The following is a 19,720-nucleotide window of genomic DNA, read 5'->3' as shown; positions in this document are numbered from 1 at the left end:
TCCCCATAGGACTGAAGGAGTTCTAGTATCGCTTCTTTAGATTTATATATAGACAGACCTTCAAAGATTCTCAGAGGCCAAACTCATTAAATATGACTAGTACTTTACAGCCGGCATCTATTTGTTGGATACATATATATATATTTGTATGGACATTAGAGTCTCATGAAATTTAGAAAACATAAACAAAGTTATCATTCATGTCAATGGAGACAAAATCACTTTTACAAGTCAAATGATCAAATTGGAAGTTGGAATCCCAAGTCAAATTAAGAGGGGATTCTCTTCAGCTACCAAGTCAAAGAGATGACAAAGAGAGATGCAGCAAATAGAAGATGCCACCTGTTTCTAAATGATAACCCACTCATTTGAACACTTTGGAATTTACTTCTTCTTCTTCCTCCATTGGGTGTTTTAGATCATTGAGTGATCAGTGTAGTCTTAAAGAGGGTCTCGATCAGACCGAACCTGATGAGCTGATACTGATAGTCCTCACTATTACCAACACCACCACCGCCACCTACACAAAGCCACTTTGGATTGTCTGTCCAGTTGAGAGAAAAGCTTCCCTTTATTTTCTATCCATTCTGTGTTAGTAAATTTGAGTCAACCAATACGTGGCCTTTGGGCATCCTTTAACAATGGAGTAGGGTCTTCATCACTAGATACCCCAGCTTCAAAAGCCCTTTAACTATAATAAATAATGGGTAATACCCACAAGTGCCTTGCCTTGTCTTACCTTGGTTTTCTTCTTAGGCTATATTATGCTCTATATTATCTACTATTTTTGTATTTAGAAAAAGGCCTTCCTTCAATTTCAAGTAATTCAAATTCAATGGAGACCCATATCAATTATTGGAACTAATTATGTTCATTTAGTCATATGAACCCACTATGCATATTATCTCCAAATTAAGTATCTATTGTAGTTCTTTTCAGCTTTAATGGAAGCATCTTTCTATCACATTCTAACATAAACAATCCTTATTGTACATAATCCATAACAATTAATGTATTGAAATAGGAAGAGATAAGAGTAGCTAGCTAGCTCAAATTTTTTTAAAAGTTTTTCAGAGTCAAAAAAGAAACTAAAAAGATTGGATTCTCTCTAATTAACCTGTTTTCAAGGAGGAAAGTGATTTATGATAGATTTTTACTGTTTATAAATGTCTGTTCAATGTGTTGAGGGGCAGTAATTGCAAATGTAAACAAGAGAAATAGATGGGATTCTCTAAGCTGTTTTCAAGGGAGAAAGTGATTATCATAAAGAATTTTACTGTTTATGAATGTCTGTTCAATGTGGTGAGGGGCAGCAACTGCAAATGTAATCAATTTAAGAGGGTCTTAGAAAATATGGTACTAGAAAATAAATTTTCATCTAATCATGTTGGTGAGGAACAACATTCAAAATATGGTACTAGAAAATAAATTTTCATCTAATCATGTTGGTGAGGAACAACATTCCAATTTTCATCTAATCATGTTGGTGAGGAACAACATTCCCATTATCTTTTGACCCAAGTCACCCATCTTTTGACCCAAGTCACCCAACAAATCCATATATGATTAAAAAGTTCATTAACAGAATCTCTTCCTTAATATATCATAGAAGAAAACACATCTTGATTATCACATAATAAAAAAAAGAGGCCTCTAGCTAGGCTGGTGGCGATCCCATACGTGTATCTTGAACATGCCCTTCCACTTAAATTTTCCAATCTCAAACTCCAATGTTTAAAGTTCATGATGAGATGTGCTCTTAACAGTTACACACACACACAAAAAAAAAAAAACAAAAAAAAAAAAAGACCCAAAATATAGATAGTGAATATAGGGTGACAAAAGTGTTGTGGAACCTTATTTTTTTAAAGTAGAGACTAGGGAGGAGGGTAAAAAAGAAGGTAGACAACCCTCTTCCTAGATTTAGGTGGTCAAACAGTGACACCCTTTTTAGGGTTGAAGGGGAAACCATAACTATTATATACTACACCTAGTTAACCTATCCTTTGGACACACCAAGAGGGTTGATGAAGCTTTCACCATTGACGAAGTGCTAATTATGATCAAGGTTATTGGGTTCTAAAGGAAGCTTGGTATGATCATGTCTTTGTTTTTCTAGTTCTCTTCTTTCTCTTTTTTTAACTTTTCCATTTTAATGGGTTTTGGATCATCAATATATAGCAGTTAAGAGGTGTTATCTTGAGACTTGAGACTTGAGAGTAGAGAGACTTTCATTCTTTTTTCTTTCTTTTTGTTAAGAGAAGTGAAAAAAAATATATTAACAGGTTTAGACTTTAGATTAAACAAGAATTAGGGAAAAGAAACCACACAAAAAAGAATAATTTTTTGGTTAATTTCATATTGTGTTGATGACAAATCAACCAGTTTGTGTCGGGACACCTATGTACGATATATGGAAAGAGCAATCCTTAGGAAGACTACAAGGGTCCCTTATGTAGTAGAACCCTAATTTTGACTGGACATTATGATGCTAATTAAGTGTTTTTATATTCTTAACCGATTCTTTTGAAGACCAAATGTCTGTTTGCCTAATCAATGCAATGTTTTACAATGTCTTTATTTCAGATTAGCCAATAAAGTGGCGTCATTGGTGTCACCCCCTAGTTAATAGAACCCTATGATTTTCTCTTTTCCATTTTGGCCTGAGGTTTCCTCCTAGAGTTAGAAGGTCTGAGACGAAAGATCTAGGTTTAGTACTGGCCCATGTAGGCAAGGGATCCATATCCTCTCCTGATGTTAGGGCATAGGAATTGGGGGTATACATCTGTGTGTTGGGGTGCTTGTTGGTCCTCCCGATCGTCAAATGTCATGTTGGACATCCCAGTGGCTGAAGAGAATCTGAAATGTAGGTAAGTTGGAATAGAGAATCAACATTTAGTTAAAGTACATGAAAGACCAAACTTGGTTGCTAAAAGGGTTGGATTTTTTTTTTTTTTGCAAGACTCATAGTGGGCCTAGATAGGGACCCACAAGGGGTGCTAGACAAGAGACCCACACGAGGGGCCAACAAAGGGGGTTGTTGGTATTGCTAACAACTAATATATTTACTATTATACAAAGAACGAGGGGAGGGGGTAGGAGGATCGATGGGGCGTCACACTTGTTGTTAATTACTAACCTATTTACTATTATATCAAGAAAGGGGGGGATAGGAAGACCAAACCTTCAACCTTTCCTGAACTTACACTGGAGCCCAACTGCCTAGCTACTGCCACTGAACTCTTCCCATTAGGTTGAATGTTATACCTACATGTAAGAAGGTAAATGAGAAAAAAAAAATAGTTACATATATGGGAAAGGAAAAGTTTTCCTTCATTGAGCAATGAAGGAAAACACAATCCTGATGTGACCCCCCTCTCCCTATATATCTCCCCCTATAGTACAATGTCACTGAATCACATTGAATTGATGTTTGTTCACCATGGCTTTAGAAAATTCGATCCTATGGGAAATGTCAAAAAAGAAAAGAATGTTTTTTAGCGATTGAGGTCATTGTGCTTCAAAGCATTAATGATTTCCAAGGAGTCTCTTTCTAATAGAACATTATTGGTTCTAATTATGGTGTATAGGATTAGCCCATTCCTCATTGCTTAAGCTTCAAGAGCATCTGCAAAGAAAGGAGATTCTGAGTTCCTGACTGATCCGATCCAATTTTTAAAACTATGATTGTTTTTGCTATGGTCCAATCGCTAGTCTCATTTTCTCTCCTTGATCGCATCTCTCTAAGGTGGGTGGAATTTCCTCCACAAGGGCTGCATGAATATGCATGGGAGCAAATGGAAGGGTAAATAATTGAAGTTGAAGCTGAAATTTTATGTGGTGTATTTACCATTTTCTTTTGATATTAAAAAAAAAAAAGAAAATATTCACTATTTCCCAGATATCCAGAAATAGGAATTTTTACATCAATCTTCGACAAGCCTGAACAATTGCATTGTACCTACCAATTTTGTCTAGTGTCAAATTTTTGAAAAATCAATGAGAAATATCTAAATATGATGATCATATAATTAAGAAGATCATCAAATTAGACAAGTAACTTATCAAAATGATCACAAAAATCAAATCAATGGTCAAACCACTCAAAACACTAACATCTTATAAGACATGGTCTTGGGGCCCTACCCTCTTCGTAAATAGGTGGGGGGGGGGGGTGGGGGAATGGGATGGGCCTAAGAAGCCCATCAACATTTTATGGTCTAGGGCCAAGAGCTAGGTGGGCTGAGAATTTAATTCCCAAACAAATCTTAGTCCTCACTCTTTGGCCCGGGTAATGGCGGCACCGTAATTTAAACAACAATGATATAGGATTGCTTACATTTAGGGTTGTCAAACACATGTCCAGGCTCAATCCTATAGGATTCTGCCAACTCAACCTGACGTTAATTGATTTTGGCCGGGTTGACCCTAATTCGTCGTAATTTTTTTAAAGATTTGATTAACCATGATTATTCCTGTTTTTGCCATGTGTGTCCTGTGCACTAGAAGAAAAAAAAAGAAGAAGAAGAAGAAGAAGAAGCACCAATAGGGCGAGAAAGAGAGGAAAGGGGAAATTACAGAGAAAAACCCCTTATCTCACTTAGTTGGTAAATAGTATAGCATGGAGCCTGTGGGAAAATAAGTCTGATTACAACAGGAACAGGTTATCCCTCATCTAACAATCAGGGTTGGAATCCAGGATGGGCTGGTCTTAGACCTCAACCTATGCCTAGCCTAACCCTGAACTAGGGTTAGTGTTTTTCAATCCAAACCTGCCCTCATGATTATAAATCTTAACCCAAGTGTTGTTTGAATGAATTCGGGCCATCATAGCCAAACGTTCACCTCTAGAGTTACATCCATTAGGCGTAATTTTTCTGCCTCGTCTATGAACACGCCTCTGCCCATTTTAAAACATAATTTGTGCACACCAAATAAATGACAGAAAACTTAAATTCGAAATTTTATCTTTATAAAACATTAGATACATAATGACATACATAAGTCCATACAACACACATGTTCCTCCAATAAATTAAGTAATCATTTCTTCAGTACCTATGTGGTCTATCACCACATCGTCTTTTATAACAAAGTACTTAATCTCTATGTATCTATATCAATTCACAAAACATGTGTTGTTAGAGAATCTTACTGCCACAATGTTGCCATAAAAGACAGAATAACTTAGAGATTTGTAACAAAATATTGTAACCACGTATGAGAGACTACTTCATAACATGCATCTATCTCTATTTCTTTAGTAGAAGAAGTAGTCTTTGGTTAAGTGTATTTATTAGTATTTTTTTTTCTTTATAAAATCTTTATCTATTCTTCATTACATATGTTTTTGTCATGCACTTTCTCAGTTATATTATATCTTAAACTATAATCGAGCATAGGAAAAGATTAAGCTAGATTGAGCTATGCCATGGTGGATTATTGTTTATGGGAAAAGACTAGACACACTACTTGCATGTATGATGACCTGTCTTATACCCCTATTGATGCCATACATTCATTAATTTACCACACGCGGAAGATGTATCTATCCCTCTCCCATTATTTATATAGCTAATACACCACCAAGCAAAGAAACATATGACCTTTAAATGAGAAGAACCTTAAATTGTTGATGTGAGTAAATAATTAAAAACAAGTGAAAGGGCATAAAGTTACAGGAAACCTTCCCATATCTTCAGTAATCTAAGGTTATAAATTCTATCTGTAGTTCCCTCCTTAACAGGAGCAACTTGGTTCCAAAGTGCATAATCAATCATTTTAGTCTCACAAGTGGTTAATAATTGCTCATATATTGATATTTATTTATTATTAATTATGGTAATATTAAATTTCCAAACTTACCATCTTTATAATAAAAACAAAACTTGCACGGTTTCCTATAGATACGAAAATCTTATTTGTACCATATTTATTTTGTCTTTTTCCCCAGTAATAATTTCTATTGTACTAGGGATTTTTTTTTTTCTTCTAAGGGGGTTTTTAATAACATATTTAAAAACTCAATATTTAATAATGTATTATATTTTTTTGGTAAAGATAATGTATTATATTTTACATGTATCATAAATAGGTTTGGGAGTCCACTGTAGAAATCCAAAATGAATGTCTCTTTTAGATTGAAATATCACTGACAAACAGTTCTGTATATGTCTTGCCAAAGAAGTATGTACTCCACAAGATGATCTGTGTCTCATAGGTTAATTACTTGATATCTGTGATCAAACCAAGCCAAAATTAGTTTTCTTGATGCCTACCAAAATATTTTAGTCCCCCCCCCCCTCCCCCAGTAAGCACAAAATATTCTAGTTTTAATTCTTGATTTGTAGATACATTTTTTCTGACTAGAGAACTTTGGCTAATAGAATAGAGCGGTACAGATGGATAAGTGTTAATTCGTGAAGGATGCCAAGTGCTTCAGCAAATAAGTTTGTCATAACAACTGCAAGAAATTTAGACAGAGAAAGTGTTTTTTTTTAGCTTTTAGAGGCAACCCAAGTTTAGTTTCTTTCATTTTCCCTTCTACTTATAACTCCCCCACCCCTTTTTCCTTTTCTTTCTTTTTAGAGGTCCATCCGACAATAGTCTCAAAGTAGTTTGACCAAGTCCTTTTTTTTTTGTTAATCATGATGTCCGGATCAGCTTACGCGCACCTCGACTAATACCAAGTCTTTCTATATATGTTGATCTTGTTGGTGTACGATGTCTTGTATTCTGTCGCAGTTTAATTCAGAGAGTACTGATACAACCTCTCCCAATAGAACAATAGTCCCGCTTGATGGTAAGCGGGCCGTGGGGGTTGCCAGGGGTAGGAGGCCCTCCTACATAGCATGGTGTAGGGGGGCACAGCCCCCTGCTTGAATTTTTTATTTGAGGGTAGTTTTGTACTTTTCGGTACTAGGGTTTTTCGCTATATATTTGTAGCGAGAGTTACTTTATCTGTAAGCAGTTATGAGAGGTGTAGGGAAGAACGTTGTAACCCTATTCTCCATTGATAGTTAAGCAGCATCTCATCTCACCGAGGACATAGGCATTCTTACCAAATCTCGTAAACCTATGTCCATTTTTGTTCTTGTTTTTTCATTACCTTCTGCATCGCTTTCAGGGTTGCGTTTCGCACCAAGTCTTTCTATATATGTTGATCTTTCAGGTAGGTAGAGTGGGTGTGGTTAGGTTAACTGTTATAGGGATTACTCTGATTAGTTTTTCCCAGGAGAATGGTTTAGAGTTTGTTGGATGTTGGCATTCATTTTCTTTTGTGTGGGTTAGGATATCTCCAGCATTTGGACTCTTTTCCCTTTTTCTGCAGCTGCAAGATCATGGGAGAATGAAATGGGCTTAACCAAATAGATGTGGGTTCTGTGTATCAGCTCAAAACCAATGGAAAATTATAATGAATAACAGTAACTTTGGTCTTGAGAACAAAGAAAATCATGCTTCATGATCTTAAACAGATGAGTTAGATAGAGAATTAATTCCTAGAAGCTTCACTATAGATGATGATAATAAAAAAAAAATAGACCAAAATCATTTTCAATTTATATCTTAAACAAAAATTTCAACCCAAAGAATTGGGGACTTGTAGGAACCTTTGTCACCTTTAGGAGCATTTTAATTATATTAATTCATTAGCTCACCTTTCTCCTACCTGCCCTAAAGGAGAATGCTTGTGGATAATATTTTTCTCTCCATCATTATCATCTCTTTAATAATATTTGTTAACAGTAGAAAGATTTCTAAATCTATAATCAAATTAAAAATGGGTGAGAGATTCTCTCAAGAAATGTAAAAGTGATAGTAATTTGTTTGTTTCTATTAAAGAAAGGAGGAAAAGAACATGAGTGGATAATCTAACCATAATGATTGGGTGCATTTCTGAGTGGAAGTTCATAGACCTATGTTTAAATTCCATTAGAATTGCAGAGGTGAGAGGAGTCTTGTTTAAAGCTCAAAACTGTGAAACCACTCTTACCCCACTTGAGGTCAGATAGCCAACTAGCTGATGGCAGAGGCACAGCTTTCCTTCTCTTTATTCTTTTGGCTTTGTAGATAATGGGAGCAGTGAAAAAGAGAGTCCACAACAGCTTAAAGGGGTAGCTGTGGAGGAGATTGTAGAGGTTTCTTGCACCAATTAGAGGCTGCCGCTCATACTGGCTCTGGTTTTGCTGATCCGGCTCAAAATTCAATTGCAATTATCCGTGTGAGGCCACATGGGGTGTGAATGAATAGGTGTGGTAGGGGACCCTGCCGTATAGGGGTGTCAAACAGTTGGTTCGATCTGAATCGGTTTTTTTATTGGTTTGATCTGGTTTTGCTTGGTTTTTTCATTTTCGGTTGATCTGTCGGGTTTGGTTTGTATTGGTTTCCAAAAACCTAAATCTGAAACCACCTGATAAGGATTCGGTTTCGGTCTGGTCCTATTTTTCTATCAGTTCTGGCCGGTCCAACTGGTTCGGGTTGGATTTTGATACCCCTACTGCTATGTATTAGGAAAGTGGAGATGGACAATGGAGGGTCAACAAAGTGAGGGAGCTTAGCTTATTTGTCTTAGAATATGTGCTTAGTGGGCAATTAGGCGTACCTGGGTGTCCAGAAAAGTTGTGGAAAAGCATGAGTTAGTGGCTCCACTGATAAAAACACTAGAATGAGTGCTCAAGGTAGAAGTTGTTTCTGTGGATCCATTTTCTCTTTAGAATGACTATAGTGCCCCTATTATGTTAGCAAGAGACAAAATAGAGTCCCTGTGTGGGAACTGATTGATTACAATTACATTCTTAAATTGCCCTTTATTATCTATAATGGGGAAAGTTTTCTCAAAAAATCTAAGGTCTTTATGTTGGAGGTCTAAAATGCCCTTTATCGATATTCATTCAAGTGCAACGATGACCATCGACGAAGGAAATAACTTGAGGAAAACTCGATCCTTTCAATAATCATATAATTTGTGAAGTGGGTTGAAGAGGGTTCAGCCAGTACTTGTAAGACCCAAAGCCTCCACCCCTAGTGGAGCAAGTCTCACATGGCATGATCAGCTTTCAATTTGGTTCAAATGTTCTGTTCAAGTAATGCAGGTAGGCAAGCACTATGGGTCCTAGGCATTGATAGCCTACATCTCTTTTTTTTCTTCTATTTTATTATTTTCTCATTGAATATCTTCATATCCCTTCCAATAGATCTTATACCCTTTTCAAGTAAATGGTTATATGGGTAGGGGTAACCCTGTCTTTTAACCATCTGCAATCCACTATGGACAAACATGAACCATCATTATACATGAGACAACAATTCGATTGGCAAAAGGCAATTTCTATAAACAGACATATTTTGTCCTTTCCCCCTTGATAGCCTGGTCATGTAACCTCTCAGATGGGGAGACCCAATACTTAAATCACATCCTCAAAAGAGGGTATTTTAGGAAAATGACAGTTGAAGTTGTTAGTTTCTGATCATCATCTCCCACCCATCAGCTTATTTAAACCACAACCAGAAGCTAACTTCTCCACTAGCTTTTTTCAGATGCCATGGGATCTCAAGAGATACCAAACTAATCTACTGTTTGTCACTTTGAGAAAAATGAAATTGTTTTGGGAGGAAGCCATCCATGGGTCTTGAAAGGCATCTTCTTTGGAGTGAGGGAATTCATTCATACCCTCCTCCAAATGGGTTTGCCCACGCTTAGCCGTGTTCTCCCCCAAGCTCACCCCTACCAAGTACTTCAAGTTGCTTTGTAGCAGAAAGCTTTTTGGCGAAAGCATCGCAAACCGGCAAGTCACAAAACGGCAATGGACATGGCTAATGGTCTTCCTTGTTTCCATGTCTCCTTTAGTCAGTGTAGTTCAGTAGCTCTTGTATGAGGTAGTAGTAAGTAGTTCAATAGTTCTTGTTTGCTGTAGAAGTAACTAGTTCAATAGTTCTTGTTTGAGGTAGTAATAACAGTTGTTCTCTTTGTTTAGAAGCATATTGGATACATATGATGTGCCATAATAACTATAATACTCAATTTACATCAAGAAATGACCTGCTGATAGGTTCATGTATCCCATGTAGCAAATGAATTTCAATACCAGGAGAGCTACTACCTGCAAATCTCTCTCTCTCTCTCTCCCTCTCTCTCTCTCTGTGTGTGTGTGTGTGTGTGTGTGTGTGCAGATCTCTTTGTGAGTTATTTCTGCAGTTATATGTGTGTGTTATATGTGTGTGTGTGTGCAGATCTCTTTGTGAGTTATTTCTGCAGTTATATGCAGAAGACAACCACAAGTAGAGTTGCAGTTATCCAATCAATGTAATGCATTTCAAAGTCAAGCATGGTAGTAGGTAATTGGGATATAAGCAGTTCTCAATGAAACTTTTATTCTTTAGGACAACTAATTCCAAAGAGAAACTTAGTAGTGAACAGGAGCAGTAGGTTTTTGCAGAGTGGCAGAAGGTATCCAAGGTAGAGAAGCAAAGGAATTCTCTTTGAAAATGAATTTTATGTTTTCCTTGCACCCTATACTTTCTGGGTTTTAAATGCAGAAAGGTCATGTCTTATATGTTTATGTTGGAACTGTGAAGGGAACCCCTCTCAACTTTTGTGAGGTTAGTTCAAGTATTTACAGAATCAGACATGGATCAACTGGAGCCCTAAAACTTAGAATCAAGAAGAACAGAAAAAATTCTCAAAATCTGGTTTTTTTTTTTTTTTAAAGTTCTTTATTTTATGAACTTCGTGATCTTACTATAAGAGGCAAGTTTCAATGATATTCTGTTAAAAGAAAGAAACAATGGCAAAAAATGAAGATCAAATGCAAAAAAGGATTAAAAATCAGCTAGAGTCTGGACGGGGTGCCACCAATTCTGATTCTAACCGGGCGATTCACCTGATCCAATTCCAACTAGTAAACCATGGTATCATCAGAAATTCTGCATCCAGAAGACCTGGAACCTGTCAATACTATCACTGATTCAAAGGAATTCACAAATGCATGTCCTTACCTCTGACCGAACCAAAAGAATTTACTATCAATTGAGTAAAAGGACTTCAGAAGGATTGGATAGTTTCGTTTCATTTCACGGCCTCCCATTTCATTTTGTTGATCAGTCTACAGAATGATATGAAAGGAATAAAGAATTTTCTCTGTAACTGCTAAAGTACTTCATCACCTTCCTTTTATGTGTAAACTTTATATTTGGATTCCTTACTCCAAAGGTTCTCAATTTACAGAATCTTATCCGTTTGCCAGAATCTATAATACCCGGGCACTCTTCACTTGCCTTTAAATTTTTGAAGAACTCGTGAATTTGACACATTTATGTAGATTTTGACTAGAAAGGAAAGAAAATCAACAAAATGAATTTCAAATTAACATGAACTGCTGTTCAGTGTCTCCATAATCCTCCGCTCATCTGCAAGAGAGAAGCATATAGTAACTCATTCCATGTGTCTGGAACTCCTGGCAAACACCAATGGCTACAATCCTGTGATGTCTCAGCTGCAATCTGTTCTTGTACAGTCTTGTATTCCTTTCTATAAATTGAAGGGTGTCCATCCTTCCTGTAATCTGTAAGCCTGCTGATATTCAGATACATTACAGGAGTCCTCATCTGTTGTAGCACATAGTCCAGAACTCTCATCTTCGAAGGATACTTTCCTAAGTAAGTGTCATTGAAGATTGGCTCAATTTCCTTGTGGCACTGCCCCCCTGAATTCCACTGGCCCCCTCTGCAAAGAGAAAAGACATCTGAGAACAATTTGCCAAAAAATCATACAAACATCTTCTTCTTCTACCCTCTCCTTACTTTCCCCACTGTCAGGGACTATGGTTTAGCAAAATTAAGGAAAAAATCACAGATGCATAAACCATTGCCAAGTTTAGAATAGCCTTTAGCTAATGGATAAGCAGTTAAATACTAGAAAAAAATCTATGTGATTTCAATACAAGACCTGTTGCAAGGTATTGAGTTGCGAGAGATGGAACTACATGAATAATCCATCAAATGAAACTGTATGCAGAAAATGCTAGTAATGGCATGACTAGATTCTTCCGGTCAATGGTTAGTTTCAAGCCCACATGACAAGAGCCCTACATAATGTATAAGGGGAAAAAGAACACTACCCGGTCATGGGTCTCTACAGACGCATTAGGTGATGAAATGACCACCTCGCCCCCCCATAGTCGATGCCCATGCGCTGGCACAGGAACCATGTGACCAGCTAGCGACCCTTCTCCCTAATATAAAATAGGACTTAACAAACCAAACATCTCTGACCCTAGAGGAGGAGATAAAGATATACTACATTGGGTAGAAGAAATGACTTTTTACAGTATTTTAAGAAAGTCTTAAAAGAATTCCATTTTGAACTAACATAATTGGAAAACCAGGTTTTTTTACTGGACTCTCCCTTTTCAAAACCTAGTGACTTGGGCGAATCAAACCTGGTCAGAGCTAGTCTACAGGAAAATATGAAAAATCCATTACAAAAAATAGAGGGGGGGGGGAAAGAGAAGTATAACTAATAACAAGAGGGGACCTTGGCATGTCGTCTTGAGAATGGAAATTTAAAGAGCATTATTGCACTTTTGAAAATGGAAATTTAAAGAGCTTCAGAAAATAGAAACACATTAATGTGGGACTAAATTGGACACCCAATTAGACCCAAAACTGCAGGAACTTTTAAACCAAAGAACAATCATAACCAACCCAAACCTTAATATAGCTAATCAGATTACAATAAACAGCAGGGCAAACCAGAGGACAGAAGTAGAACAATTCAAGCAACTAAATTTACTTCAGATCTGGAACAGTGATGTATCGACCTCAACAAGACAATGCTATTGGTCAGATCAGCATAAACAAATCACAGGGATTAGCAAGGGTATCAACTAGGTTCACTCCACCTTATAAACATGAACCTCATGTCAAAAGATCAACAGAAAATAAACCAGACTAGTCGATCACCATTCTGGTCACTACAGTGCACTAGAAGATAGAAATCAATTAACACAGATCAGCCCTATAGATCTCAGAGTTTCAGAATTTCTGTAGCTGAATAGAGACCAGGAAAAACAGAGGCTTAGTGGTCCAATAACAGAGGCTGAACCATGAACAACAACTACCAATTTTAATGCATCAACAGCTGGAACAATCGAACCAGAATTCTGGACAGAAGTGAGTTAGAACAGAGATCGACCAGATTAGAGAGATTTAATATATCAGACAATCCCCTGGCCTGATTACTCTAAAATTGGAATCGATTCTTCCTATCAGCAGGGGTAACACTCGACCAGAAATTCAAAGCCATCAGATGGCTGCAACTCTCAGAACAGAGAAGGGCGACAGGATGGAAATCTGAAATTCTAAACCCAGAATTTGGAAAAAAAAACCAACAGATCTCTTACCTGAATCGAAGGGCCTTGTAGATAAACTTGAGAATAAGAAGAAGAAAACTTGAAGAAGAAAAAGAACACTTGAAAGGAACCTCTTGGGCTTCACGCCACAAAGAGTCACCGGATCAAACACTAGTCCATCACTTTGATCACACACAAAGCACACTCATAAGAGCAAACAGCAACATAGCTTTTTTTTTCATTCATAAAATCATTCTAGCCTTTTAGGAGCCTCCTCTACTTTATTTATAATGTTAATGGGGGAGGGAATTACAAAATAGAAGGTTCCTTAAAAAGGAAACCAAATATTCTCCTAATACAATAGTTACTAAAAATTGAAATTATAAATTAGTTGAAAAAGGAAACTAACTACTAATGACTTGACTCAATTAATAACTTGACTCCTAAAGAAACAAATATAACTCAAATCAAGCCCAACTAAAAAGGAAACTAATGAATATGGAAATTAACTAGTAATCCCGTATTCAATCTTAGACCTCCCTTTTAGACCCATAAAAGTGGTCTATTACACTCAAAACACATAGGATCAAAGGCCCAACATGTATAGAACCCAACCCTAAGCTTATTCCTAATAAAATAAGCCTATTTTGGTAATTAATCTGCATCACACATCATAAAAAGAGAGAGAGAGAGAGAGAGACCTTAGTATGTCGTATTAAGAATGGAGAAACTTCACAACATGCAAGAGAGAAAAATAACACTAATTGCTCTTTTCTTAACCATGCTTGGAAAACAAAGTGTCATCCTTGAAAAGGCCCAACAGAGAGGAGTTGAAAAGTGTCTCCATTAACTATGCAAATAAAATGAAGTGGGTAGGGTATAGTGAGTGAGAATGGAGGGAAAGAATTTGGGTGTTTGACTGAATATGCTGAGTTTCATGTGACTCGGGTTAAAAAAAACAACCTACCTTTGTGACTCAGACAAAATCTAACCGAGTCTTGTAACTTTTATCCTAGCCAAGTGATAGAAACATCAAGGTGTACAGACACAAGAAGAAGAAGAAGAAACAGCCATCTTTGTGGCTGGAAGAATAGAAGGAAGTAGAAGAAAGAAGAAGGAAGAAGGAAAGAAGAAGGGAGGAATCGACTAGCCTTACCCAATGCTGGTTGATTCCCTCTCTCTTTCCTATTGCCCAAGATTTTGTGGGCCCCATTTGATTTGTTGTTTTAGTAGGTTTATTTCCCAGTATCTTATTTATTTAGGTCATTGAGTTAAGCAGGAAACTAAATAACACTCCTATTTGTTTTTTTTTAGGAAACTTCTTTATTTCTGAGATTATGCTCCTAGATTAGCCTTTTCTTTTTTTAGTAATTATCCTATTATTTATGTAAGGCCACTGGCCACAATGGGAGGATTATTGAATGAACAAAAAAAAAAGGGCCAACGTCTCTCTCTCTCTCGCCTCCCTCTCTCTTTCTCGTCTTTCTCCCTCCCTTTCTCGACTTTCATCTCTCTCTTTGCTGTTTTCTGCTTCTCTCTATTGCTGCTGCCGTTGCACTATTGCAGCCACTGTTTGCACAACTGAAGATCATGCTCCTTAGATAGATCCCCACCTGGGTTGTTGCAGACCTCCTCTTCAATAACTGGGTTGCTGCTGGTTTATTCTACAATAACTGGGCTGTTGTTAATCTCCTCTTCGATACTGGACTGCTGCTGGTCTCTCCAACAACTAACCAAGAACTCTTAAACACTCAATGGATTTTCTTCAACAACAACAGCGTGGACAACAAGCTTTTCACCCTTGGGGGACATCATCTTTTTCTTTTCTCCTCAGACCAGGACAGCAACAAGGTAAGTAATCAAACTAAACCCCCCCCCACCTCCATTAATCCCTGTTATATGTTGCAGCCTATTAGCATTGAAACCAGCCCTTGCCCCCTCGTTTATACCTAATTTACCTACTGTTTTAAGTCTTTTTTTCTTCATTGTTATATCTCTAAAACCCTTGCTAAGTTTCTATTTTAGTTGGCTGCTAGAGGACATTGATTGTTTGCATATCTTATTTGGTGTCTAGATTGATTTGTGCTGAACCTAACATTCGCATGACGTTTGTTCCCTTCCCCATGTCCCCACTTGAAGCTTTAGTAAGTTATTATGTGTTTTTCCGCTTAGATTGATATTGCTCCTGGCTACATGTTGATTTGTCTTTATTTATTGCATGTTGAATCTTGTTTTGTTGAACATACCTAAACCCCAACCTAATCCCAAGACCCTCCCCCCTTTAAGTTTGTCTTACCTTAATTGAGTCACTTTTGTAGGGACCCTAGTCTTCTAGGAAATCCCCTACATCACCAAGTGTACATGCTTCTTGACCAGGTTTTGCAAATTTTTTACTCAACTCGGGCAACACGCCTGAGTCAAAATCTGGTTTTCCAACTATTAATTTGAAGTTTAAACACTTCTTAAACAAATTATTTTTGAAAATTTTCTAAAGGATGGCCAAAAGAAGATTTTTATATGGTTTTCTGTGTGCCTGCTAGATGAGTCACCAAAGTCGCGCAGTTTTCCTCAATGTGACATCTTAGTTAAACAAAAAGGTTCCTTGTCGAAGAAATGCTTTGGTAGAAAGCAAGCACGTTGACGCTTCTCCTAAGCTTCAAGCATGCTGTGAAACTTCAATTGATATCCCAGGCTATCTTTCATGTAAAAGACTTTGGGTTGACTCCCAGTTTTGAGCAGAATACTTCAAGTTTCGATAAATCTACAATAATTTAGTCGTAGCATAACAAGGAGATCTTTTGTAAATTTCATTTTTTCATGGCAATTTAAGAAAATGAGTGAGACAGTTCATTATACTCTCAGGCAGTTTCAACAGCTGTATTTAATGTTTCATGATTTCATGAATGGGTGCTTCCTGAAGGACTTCACCCCAACATTGGTGAAGAATCATTACGTAATCAATATAGTATGGTATACATCCAACTAATTGAGGATAACAAATCCATATCTGCAAACGGATTAGAGAGAGAGGGTGATACTACTTATTGGTGACCTCCATAGATCAGATTGTGCAAAACAAGCTAAGTAAATGAGGTAACCACGAGTAGGTGAATTTAGTGAATTATGAGTGCTTTATGGTTTAATTTTTCATTCACTATGGGTTACAAAAACCTTTTCATAGTAAATATTGGCCGTCAAACCTTATACAGAAAATTCACATCCATGTTCAGTCTAGTTTTGTTACACAGAAAATACACTATCTAATAAAAATTGGTCAATTACCATATTCCCAGAAAAAAAAAAAAAAAAAAGGTAATAATAATAATAATAAACAAAATTCTGGTAGTGTTCAAGTCACTTACTGTCCATGTCTAGTTTTGTAAGAAAGAGCAATAATTTTTATCATTCAAGACAACAGAGGATGTCTCTTCAAGACCCAGTTCATGAACGCAAAGACTTCAACAACACTATAGCACAACACTTAACAAATACAACTTTCAGTAGAAAAGAAAGCTTTTGATATTTCCTCCTTCTATATATCCTCTGGACAGGGAACTTCCTCAAGGAGATCAAGTTCAGTTCCAACAGAAAAGTAATTGCATGTATTATAAGCACACTACAAGCAGAGGGGGCTCCATATGGAAGCTTAATTAGTTCTTATTCAAGTCATCATTAATGAATGAAGCAAAGAGTTTTATTCAGGTTAAGCACACGGTGCAGAGTACAAGCAAGAAACAAAATCAGTCATTACCTGAAATGGGTGAGTGAGTAACCTCTGAAAAAAACTTTAGTTCTGTTGGTATTGATGTTCCTGTCAACCCATCTCGCCCAAGTAGTGAGAGCCCGCTTGTATGCTTCCAGGACTTTGAGTCTTGGGTACACATGATTACCTTCCTGGTAGTAGTCTTCTCTGTAGCAACCGTAGAATAAAAAAAAGACAATGAGGATTAATGTTTCAAATAAACTACACGAGAATTCAAACGAAGTTGATTGCATAGATCCTTTTTCCATATAAACACTCTTTTCCTTCAACTCTGGAATTAGAATTTTCCAGAATATCTTGACTTAATTGTAAAGCTACTGTGCAACCGCCACAAGAAGAAAGATGCAAACATTTCAATAATCATAGAAAATGTGATTCACCCTTTAGAAGTTTTCTCATGAGTCCACCAATGGCCTGTATTGAAGACTACAATATCAGCTTCACGATACATTGATGTTGTCCGATCCATCAAATCCAGTCTTAGGGTCTCAATTGATCCATTTCCACGTTTGAAAGATGATTCTCTAACCAAAAACGGAGCACTCACAAAATCTATGGAACACTTATAGTCCTAAAACATCCAAAACACACAAAATAAGCTAGTCATGAGTAGAAATTTTAAGAAAACAATATGCTTGCTAAATTGTGAAACTGTACTCAATAAAACTTGCCTCGTATCTGAAAGCATAAAAACCTTTCGTTTTGAAATCTTTTCTTCCGGAAATCTCATAGACTTTTTTCTTGTTTCTAATTCCATGTCGAAGGATACAAACAAGAGACTCCCACATATTTCTATTTAGTGAATCTCCCACAAAAACCAATCTTTTTCCTCTCAGTCGCTCCAGAAAATCAGTCGCATTCAAGCTGCAGAAGAACTATATCAGTATTTCATGCATATTTAAGAATAGATTTTATTGGTGAAAAGTTTAGGATAACATTGACAAAGATTCACAAAATGGCCAAAATGCTTGACCTTTGTCATGCATATCCATATTGTTGGACCAGAAAACTCTCCTTACTTGCTCAATATAGAATCGCTCCTCACTAAGGGTGTATTAAACGCACTTCACTAAATTGCAAGGTCCACTTATTTTCTGATTGAGCATGGTATGTGGAAGTTAATTGTCTCTTCATTTGTTTCATGTAAACTAAAGCACTCTCAGTAACATCTATAATCCATAGCAAAATAGGGAAATTCTCACAATCAGCTATAATTGACAAAAATTTCAGAATGATAAATTTTACAGGAAGCAAATTTCAGTGACTTTTTTTCATGGAGGAATTCAAGATGAGATCTTACCGAGGAATGTCACATCCATTTGGCTTCCATCTCCATCTCAGAAAACCATCATCTGGCCTCTTATTAAGGTGACAGTTGAAATCCCGATCAATATGCGGACAAGAACCTGCTGGATAATGCGGCATTCTTTTGTCTCTCACCCATCTGCCATCAAAGATGTCACAGTTCACCGGATCACTGTCAAGGCTTTCCACCTTTCTGTAATCAATAGAAGAGCTCTTGTTATCTTTCTTGGACAAATTCCCTTCATTGGTTCTCTTAGAAACCCTGTCATTTGTGCCAAGAGATCCCACATTCTCTCCATTAGAAACATTCTGCATATTAGGATTATCAGTAACCCTGTTTTCACGACCATGGGCTTCAGTATCTTTTCCGGCAGATTTCCCCGGGCAGGTTGGATCCACCATTAGTTTCCCTTCACATTTCTTCCTCCGTACATTCTCTTCTACAATGCTGGAAAGATTTGCACTTGCATTGCCAACTTGTGTTGACAAGTTCCACTGGTAAGTTTTCTCTGCAACCCTACCATCTTTACTAATCAAGCTTTCATTTTTGTTCTTGTCAGAGAAATTCCCTTCATGGGCTTCCCCGATAACTACATTCTTGGGTCTCTCCGTGTAGTTTTCTTGATGAATTTGCGAGGTTTCAAACCCATTTGCATTTTTAGCTTTATCTTCTCCGTTGCTTTGTGGGGATTTCTCTGTAACTACATGTTCAGATTTCTCTGAAAGATTATTTTCTTGGGCTTTTGGTTGAATTTTAAAGAAACCAGAAGAATAATTTGCAGTATTTGGAAATGAGAATGACCAAGAAACAGGATAAGAGTTACCAGTACGGCTATTAAAACCTGGAGTGATGGGTTTGAACATAGAGACCTTGAAAGGGTCGTTGAGGAAAATCACTGCAAGAATTATGAGTGAAGCTCCTATACCCAGACCGAAACCAGACACTACCTTTCTCTTGGAATCCGAAAACGAGAGCTTTTTCAGAAGCTTTATGAAATCCATTACTGAAGAAAACCATAAAGCAATCAAAATACCCAGTAGAAGTAGATGAATCTCTGCGTTTCCCAATAAATTTGAACGGTTACTGCTATAAGTTTACAAGAAGAGACGAAGCTTCGCCTTCTGAAACTACCCAAAATAGAAGAAGTAAAGAAATGTGAGATGTTCTGAAGCAGAGTAGTAGTAGTAGTAGCAGCAGTGTTTGTAAGGGGAACTTCCTTTTCGTTGGAAAGGAGTGGAGAGGAAGAGTTGAGCTCTGAGAGGGAACTGTGGTTAAGTGTAACTATAGAATTACCCTTTTCGG

At 37.1% G+C, this 19,720-nt stretch overlaps 1 protein-coding gene across 2 annotated transcripts; it reads right to left on the bottom strand.

Moving 5' to 3' along the window:
* Positions 1 to 11,131: 11,131 nt before the first annotated feature.
* Positions 11,132 to 19,720, bottom strand: LOC122079119 (protein trichome birefringence-like 2). 2 transcript variants are annotated; one of them, XM_042645371.1, is made up of 6 exons: positions 19,242 to 19,720; positions 18,413 to 19,118; positions 17,784 to 17,976; positions 17,493 to 17,683; positions 17,101 to 17,259; positions 11,132 to 11,722 (listed from the first exon to the last, which is right to left on the bottom strand). In XM_042645371.1, the coding sequence occupies exons 1-6, from the start codon at positions 19,417 to 19,419 to the stop codon at positions 11,380 to 11,382; spliced, it is 1,770 nt and encodes a 589-aa protein (XP_042501305.1). In that variant the 5' UTR covers positions 19,420 to 19,720; the 3' UTR covers positions 11,132 to 11,379. The 2 variants fall into 2 exon arrangements, with proteins under 2 accessions (XP_042501305.1, XP_042501304.1); XM_042645370.1 differs by having other exon boundaries at positions 18,413 to 19,720.

This window comes from Macadamia integrifolia, chromosome 5, assembly GCF_013358625.1.
Source record: "Macadamia integrifolia cultivar HAES 741 chromosome 5, SCU_Mint_v3, whole genome shotgun sequence".
Classification (NCBI taxonomy): Eukaryota; Viridiplantae; Streptophyta; class Magnoliopsida; order Proteales; family Proteaceae; genus Macadamia; species Macadamia integrifolia.
The sequence above is the reverse complement of the archived record's forward strand: the minus strand, read 5'-3'. Positions and strand labels throughout refer to the sequence as shown.

What these genes read in the sequence shown, in the direction of transcription:
- LOC122079119 (XM_042645370.1), bottom strand. Translation starts at nt 19,419, where the DNA reads ATGGATTTCATAAAGCTTCTGAAAAAGCTCTCGTTTTCGGATTCCAAG. An exon ending in AATGGATGTGACATTCCTCG is followed by an intron (nt 17,977 to 18,412) that starts GTAAGATCTCAT and finishes GTTCTTCTGCAG; the next exon opens with CTTGAATGCGACTGATTTTC. An exon ending in TTTATGCTTTCAGATACGAG is followed by an intron (nt 17,684 to 17,783) that starts GCAAGTTTTATT and finishes TGGATGTTTTAG; the next exon opens with GACTATAAGTGTTCCATAGA.